Below are 7592 nucleotides of genomic sequence, written 5' to 3'. Positions count from 1 at the left end.
CCTTCTTGGTTGCCATGGAGACGGAGGCGGTGGCCTAGCTGGGCCTATCCGGTTGCCATGGTCACCGGAGGGCTGGCTTCGCTCCTCCTTCACATGCTCTGCCTCCAAGTGGAGGCCGCGGCCTAGCTGGGTTGCCATGGAGACGAGCCCGACAGCTACACAAGCGCACACAGGCCTGAAGGTGGCGGCTCTGCTCGACTGGATTGAGGGGGAGGTTGGTTGGGGCCGTGGCGGGACTGGGGGTGGGGTGGGGTGGGGAGTGTCGTGTGTGTTTCTTTGTGTGTGTGTGTGTGTGTGTGTGTGTGTGTGTTAATTTCTTCCAAGCTTTAGTCCGACCACATGCTTTCAACCCCTGGAGGAAGAAAGCTAAAGGTGAGAGCGTTACTCCCTTAAGCATGTGCAGAGTGCATGGTTTAGGCGTACAACTGTAAAGAAGTCCCTCCTCCTCCACCTCACCTCCTGTGCAATTGGGAGGCAGGGAATTGGCAGGAGCAAAAGCTTATTTTTGGCTCGCTTCATTTATTTCGCCTGCTTGATCTTGGGGTTTGTTTTCATTCATTCTCTTAAAAAATGGATGTAAACATAAAATTGTAGAGTGGGAAGGAAGCTATTGCAGAAATCACAGCTAAATGGGATGCATCCATCTAAGTTCTACCCATTGAAATTAATGCACTTCTTATTTATTAAATTTCTATTCCACCTTCCATCCGAAGATTACAGGATGATGTACAATATATATCAATCAAAAAATACATACCATAATAAAAACAAAACACCCTTATTGATTGCATTAGGTCTCCTCCTCAGAGATGCCTAACATTGACAGAACTTTACATGCTGCCTTTCTATCAACAATAATATTTAAGGCACCTAAGAAAAACCCTTAAAAGGCATTTCACGAGCAGGTGCTATCAAACAGCCTTTTGTTTTATCGGCATTACCACAAAACAAAAAATGATATTCATGGCTGTGCTCTCTCCTATGAGCATTCAAACCTACTTTTTGCATACATTTTATAGGCAACACCATGAAGGCTTTTCTGAAGAGTCCTGATGGCATCTTGGCACTGAGGCCAAAGATAACCACTATAGGAAGGCATGAAGACTCTGACATCATCCTGAAGGTGATTTTATCAGATTAGCTGATTCTGCTTATTGTATTTGCTGTTAAATGGCTTACCACGTTTTAGAACCGTTATTTCTTACCTTGTGCAGAATTGCCTGTGATTTATGGTGGTTGGAGCAGGGATGGGGATGCTCTGGCCCTCCAAATGTTGTTAGACTACAACTCCCACCATCCTTGGCTGTTGACCATGCTGGCTGGGGCTGATGGGAGTTGGAGTCCAGCAATATCTGGAGCACCTACAGGTTCCCCACCTCTGGGTAAAAGTAATGGACCTAGGACATGGGCATAGCCAGGATTTTTGTTAGGATGGGCAGAACTAACAGGGTTGGTCAGTTACTTAAGTATTTCTATTGTTTTACTTGATCTGGGGGGTCAACTTCCCCCCTGCCCCCCTTTGGCTACACACATGACCCAGAACCAGAGAGATACAGATTCAAATCATTGCTCAGCCATGAAGCTCACTGTCCTGTCTCCCTCCAGATGTTGTTAGGCCCCAATTCCCATCAGCCTCTGCTAGCATAGCCAGTGGCTAAGGATGATGGGACCTGCACCAAATTGTTGGCTTTCAGACTGTGTTCTGGGGTAGACTTCTGTGGCTTGTAGGATCTAATTTCTTTTTGTTTTCACTTTTTACTAGAAATCCCAACTTGGGTCCACCAACTGGAGCCAGATGCAAAATAGGGGAGCAGGGAGTGGAGTGGGGAGAGAGAGAGAGACAGAAAGAAAGAGACAGGGAGCAAAGCAGAGGCATACCCTGGAACATACATCTTAGTTACTACAAATCAGGGGTTCTCACAGCCTAATTTAGGGGATGCTCACTTTACCACCATAGACAGCAGTGAAGTTGTTGTTTTTCAGTGCATGTCACAGTTTCTCCCCCCAAGCTGTTCACATCAGTATGGTTTCATTAGTGTCAGAATTGTACACAACAGGGGAAGCTGACAGAGCTGGGATGTCTATGCAAAGGTGTTCACACCTTGGCTAGAGGTGAATTATGAACTGCTTAGTGACTCCAGTAGGCGTGAAGCTGGTTTGAGAAACAAGTATCAAGCAGTAGTATTGAACAAGTCTGTATCTCCAGGAAGTTTTTATGCTGCTTAGTTTTGAAATGTAACTTTCAGTCTCTAGGGATTGAAGAGCACCATGCAGCCATCGAATTCAGCGATTCAGAAAACAGCTTCATTCTCCGGGATTTCAACTCGACCCATGGAACGTTTGTTAATGATTGCCACATTCAGAACGCGGCAGTGAAAGTGAGCCCTGGAGACATTTTGCGGTTTGGCTCCAATGGAACAGCCTTTGAGCTTGTGCTAGAAAATGGACCTCAGGTAAAGGTGATGTCATTCATTTTATAAGGTCACTGCTTAATGCTTTTCATAGGCCCCTTTATACCCTGCTGTTTGCTTCTAGCACTTCAGTCATGTACAATAACCTGAGTTGTATCACAGTGATTGCCATGTTGCTCAGACAGCACTCAGTGCATTGAATCCCAAGTACACTTGAAGCACTTAATGCCAGTTTTATTTATACAGCTTTCCATATTATGCCTGAGGCAACTGAGATCTATTTGAGATGGATGTTTCTCGTAGAAACTAAAATAATAAGCAGAGTTCTACCTATCCCAGTGGTCTACCTGGTTGGGACAGGGTCTTTATCTGAAGATACGTGTGTGTGTGTGTGTGTGTGTGTGTGTGTGTGTAAGGTGGTTGTTGTTGTTTAGTCGTGTCCGACTCTTCGTGACCCCATGGACCAGAACATGCCAGGCACTTCTGTCTTCCACTGCCTCCCACAGTTTGGTCAAACTCATGCTGGTAGCTTTGAGAACACTGTCCAACCATCCTCTGTTGTCCCCTTCTCCTTGTGCCCACCATCTTTCCCAACATCAGGGTCTTTTCCAGGGAGTCTTCTCTTCTCATGAGGTGGCCAAAGTATTGGAGCCTGAGCTTCACGATCTGTCCTTCCAGTGAGCACTCAGGGCTGATTTCCTTAAGAATGGATAGGTTTGATCTTCTTGCAGTCCATGGGACTCTCAAGAGTCTCCTCCAGCACCATTAATTCAAAAGCAACAATTCTTCGGCAATCAGCCTTCTTTATGGTCCAGCTCTCACTTCCATACATCACTACTGGGAAAACCATAGCTTTAACTATACGGACCTTTGTTGGCAAGGTGATGTCTCTGCTTTTTAAGATGCTGTCTGCTATAAATAATCAATACATGGAATCTGTTGTTGTGGTTGTTTTATCCATGTTTCCAACAATAAGACTTTATTGGGAGGATTTGATTTATGCCTACATTTTATTATTTTAATGGACTTTTAAAAACTTATCCCCCCCCCCAATAGGTCTTCTGCCCTCCTGTGAGTCGCCGTGTAGCTTGGCCAGGGCAGCTACATTTAGTCACAGAGACAAAGCCTCCTTCACCAGTGGCTGCTTCTCAGTTTCCATCCCTTCAGTCTCAAAGGTCCCCACCCATTAGCCGCAGTTGGTCCTATGGCGGAAGTGGGACTTTGCCACATCCACCGCTTAGGAAAAGGCCTGTAAATGCTTGGGGCAGACCGGTCGCTTCACCTTCTTTCTCTCTTGATGCGTTCATCAAGCCTTCTGCACCAATACCAGGTATTGCCCTAAGCCTCGTGTTGCATTGCTTGGAAGGCTCAGTAGTGCGGTTCTAGGTATCAATGGTTATTTATTGTGTAAATGGTGGCATTGTGGCGCTCTGCAGACCATCGTAAACAAAAACACAGGTCCCTGCCTCCAAGAAGTTTGCAATCTAAATGTCATATGTGCAAGAGAAAACAAAGGGATGGAAGAGGGAAAGGAATAGAATGTGCAATAAAGAGAGAGAGAAGAGTAACAAGAGGTGAATGGTTCTACTTGGGTTGGGAGTGAGCCCAAATGCTTTACAGAAGAATTTTGGGGAGGGATCTGAAGGGTGAGAGAATTTAGGACCCCCCCCCCCATTCTTGTGAATGCTGTAAGTTTTAACTATTTCTCTGAATTTTAAATTGTAACCCACCCTGGGACCACCTGGTGATGAGTGAGTTATAATAATAACAACAGGTTGTTCTGCACTACTTGATTTCTGCTTACCGTATTTTTCGCACCATAGGACGCACCGGACAATAGGACGCACCTTGTTTTAGAGGGGGGAGAACAAGAAAAAAAAATCTCACCCTCTCTGCCCAGCACCCCTTCAGCGAAGCGGCAGGAGGTGCTGCGCAGAGAGGGGGAGAATTTTCCCCCTCTTGTTTTCCCGCTCTAAAAGGTGCCGTTTAAGGTGCGTTCAGGCGGCTACCTTGGAAGCCTGGAGAGCGAGAGGGGTTGGTGCCATAGCCAGGAGAGGGTCGCGGGGGGGCACTGCTTTAGCCCCGGGTGCGCTCTCCCAGCTGGAGAGGTGACACGCGGCTATAGAGGCTCCTGCCATAGCCGCGCGTCACCTCTCCAGCCAGGAGAGGGTCGTGGGGTGCTTCTATAGCCCCGCGCGCGCTCTCCCGGCTGGAGAGGTGACACGCGACTATAGAGGCTCCTGCCATAGCCGCGCGCCACCTCTCCAGCCGGGAGAGGGTCGCAGGGGGCTGCTTTAGCCCCGCGCGTGCTCTCCCAGCTGGAGAGGTGACGCGCGACTATAGAGGCTCCTGCCATAGCCGTGTGTCCCCTCTCCAGCCAGGAGAGGGTTGAAGGGTGCTTCTTTAGTCCCGCGCGAGCTCTTCCGGTTGGAGAGGTGACGCACGGCTATAGAGGCTCCTGCCATAGCCGCGCGTCACCTCTCCAGCCGGGAGAGGGTCGCGGGGCTATGGCGTCTTCGCTCCATAGGACGCACACACATTTCCCCTTCATTTTTGAAGGGGAAAAAGTGCGTCCTATAGAGCGAAAAATACGGTAATAGCAGTGACACAATCCAAAGTCTACATATTTTCAAATTTGCAATGTGTAGTTGTGTTCAAATGTAAAATCTAGCATTTATTTCAACTAGCAGTCTTGTACCCATTGTTCCTCAGAAATTCTAAGAAATCAAGGAGTCAGTGCAGTTTTGAAATCAGTGCAGTTTTGAAAGGTGCAGCATCCAATTGTATCCAAACATAGACAAAAATCTGCTACCTGATGTCAGGAACGAGCATGTAAAATTTGTTTAAAATATCTTAAGATGTATCCAAGCAAACGAGCAGCTTTCCAAAAGGTATGGTAGTTAAGCCTGGAAGGTGTCAGCTACACTTGCTACACACATTTTAGTTTCCGTACTTGAAGCACTTATAAGAAAACCAAGCAGTGATGAATAATAATGGAGCATTGTACTTCCTCCCCACCCTCTCTCTGGCACTTCTGTCCCCAAATTGCTATTGTCTAATGAGTTGGCAGAAGTGGGGGGTGGGGAGACTGGCTTATCAGTGCTTGAAGCCAAGTTTCAGAAGTGCCTTGGCAAGAAGCAGCAATAAAAATGCACCATCAAACTCAGGGTAAGATTACTTTTTCACTGTCACTCTCTGGGTGTCTTGTTCCGTTCCAGGAAGCGGAGCTGTTATTGGGCCTTTGACAAACGTTCATCAAGGGGATGCACTTCTCAAGGAAAGGGTGAGGTTCCTACGTGGAAGTGTACGGTTATCTCTAAGTGTTTAAAGCAGTCTTCCTCAACCTGGTGCCCTCCAGTTATTGTCCGTCTCCACCTCTCATCATCCCCAAGTCCAACTACATCTGGAGGGCATCAGGTTGGAAAAGCTTGACTAAGAACATTTGAATCCCATTGAATTTCAAGGCTGCTAACACTTTGAAACCAATAAACAATTTTTAATATATTGTTACAGTTCTTCGCCGCCGCCCTAGTGCTTTTATAAAAATAAAAATAAAATTGTCTAGTAGAATCTTATAGACCAACTAAGTTTGTTCTAGTATAAGCTTTCGGGTGCAAGCACTTCTTCTTTCATGGTGCCTGAGTACTGGTTTGATAAGAACATTACTAGAGGGTGAATTTTAGGGAATAGGGCAGGATAGCAAATTTGTGGCTGTCCAGATAGATGTTCTTGGACTTCAAATCCCACCAGGCCCAGCTAATATGCCCAGTAGACAGAGATAACGGAAATTGCAGTCCCACAATATCTGGAAAGCTGCAGGTTAGGCACCCCCGGTTTAGGGCAAGTAAATCTCATGCAGATAACTGCTTCAGATGGTGAAATGTGTATATAATTAATAACTAGAATAGAGGGATTTGGCATTTCATAAAGAATCCAGTGTTGGTTGAGGAATAAGAAAAAACAAGCTAGTCAGGAACAAAGGCATGTTATGGTCCCAAGTAGCTGTATTCCTCTACACAGGATGAGGTAATTCTGAAAATGGGGAATGAAATCAGCCGCCTCTCTGGCTTTGAAAGCGAGTGCAGTCGCAAAGACACGGTGATAGCAAATCTTCAAAATGAGATTGCCATGATGACAGAGAAGATGATGGCAGCTCTTGCCAAGAAGGACGCTGAGTTTCATCAGAAGCTGGTGGACCTTGAACAAGATGTTTCCGCAAAGACAAAAGAGATTAAAGCCTTGAAAGAGGAGGTATGGAGGGACAGGGAACAGTGATGGACCCGAGGTTCAGAAATATTGGAAGCTGCCTTCCTCTGAATTAGCCTGATATTGTCTACAATGACAGCATCTTTCCAGGGTTCAGACAAGGGGCTTTGCCAGCCCATCTGCGGATGCTGGCATTTGAACGTGCAACCTTTTGCCTTCAAAGCATGTACAGAGCTACAGCTGGGCTTGGAGAAGAATATATTCGGTCCACTTTTTTTAAACGGACCAACCCAATCCGACACTCATGAACTGGCTTGCAGATTGGAATGCACCTCCTGGTTGGATTGCACTCGTCTTCAGATTTTGGAGTGCTTTTTTTTGCTGCACAAAAAGTGCACACAAAAGAGGTGATTTACATAACAAAATGCTTGTTTTACTGGTGAATACGCAGGTGGCGCTGTGGGTTAAAGCCTCAGCGCCTAGGGCTTGCCGATCGAAAGGTCGGCGGTTCGAATCCCTGCGGCGGGGTGCGCTCCCGCTGCTCGGTCCCAGCGCCTGCCAACCTAGCAGTTCGAAAGCACCTCCGGGTGCAAGTAGATAAATAGGGACCGCTTACCAGCGGGAAGGTAAACGGCGTTTCCGTGTGCGGCTCTGGCTCTGGCTCTGGCTCTGGCCAGAGCAGCGATGTCACGCTGGCCACGTGACCCGGAAGTGTCTCCGGACAGCGCTGGCCCCTGGCCTCTTAAGTGAGATTGGCGCACAACCCCAGAGTCTGTCAAGACTGGCCCGTACGGGCAGGGGTGCCTTTACCTTTACCTTTACATTGAAAAGTATGTCTTTTATGTAAAATGGGAAAGGTCAGGATGGATCAGACCAACCTCTTCCTTCCATCTCTTTTTTTATTATTCCTTCTGACTTACTGATCAGTGGCAAGCCATGGTTTGCCCAGTTTGGATGTAGCAGTGAGCAGTAGTT

At 47.0% G+C, this 7592-nt stretch overlaps 1 protein-coding gene across 1 annotated transcript in view; it reads left to right on the top strand.

The window, feature by feature from the left end:
* FHAD1 (forkhead associated phosphopeptide binding domain 1) overlaps window positions 1-7592 on the top strand; it is a 37572-nt gene continuing 29980 nt past the window's right edge. The window contains exons 1-6 of the mRNA XM_079989349.1: window positions 1-214; window positions 1020-1123; window positions 2247-2453; window positions 3468-3741; window positions 5630-5694; window positions 6432-6662. Coding sequence (XP_079845475.1) covers window positions 1028-1123; window positions 2247-2453; window positions 3468-3741; window positions 5630-5694; window positions 6432-6662 — 873 coding nt within the window. The 5' untranslated portion in view covers window positions 1-214; window positions 1020-1027. The remainder of the gene's footprint in view (window positions 215-1019; window positions 1124-2246; window positions 2454-3467; window positions 3742-5629; window positions 5695-6431; window positions 6663-7592) is intronic.

The sequence above is a fragment of the Podarcis cretensis genome (genome assembly GCF_951804945.1).
Source record: "Podarcis cretensis genome assembly, chromosome: 8".
Classification (NCBI taxonomy): domain Eukaryota; kingdom Metazoa; phylum Chordata; class Lepidosauria; order Squamata; family Lacertidae; genus Podarcis; species Podarcis cretensis.
This window is presented reverse-complemented; position numbering and strand designations above follow the sequence as displayed.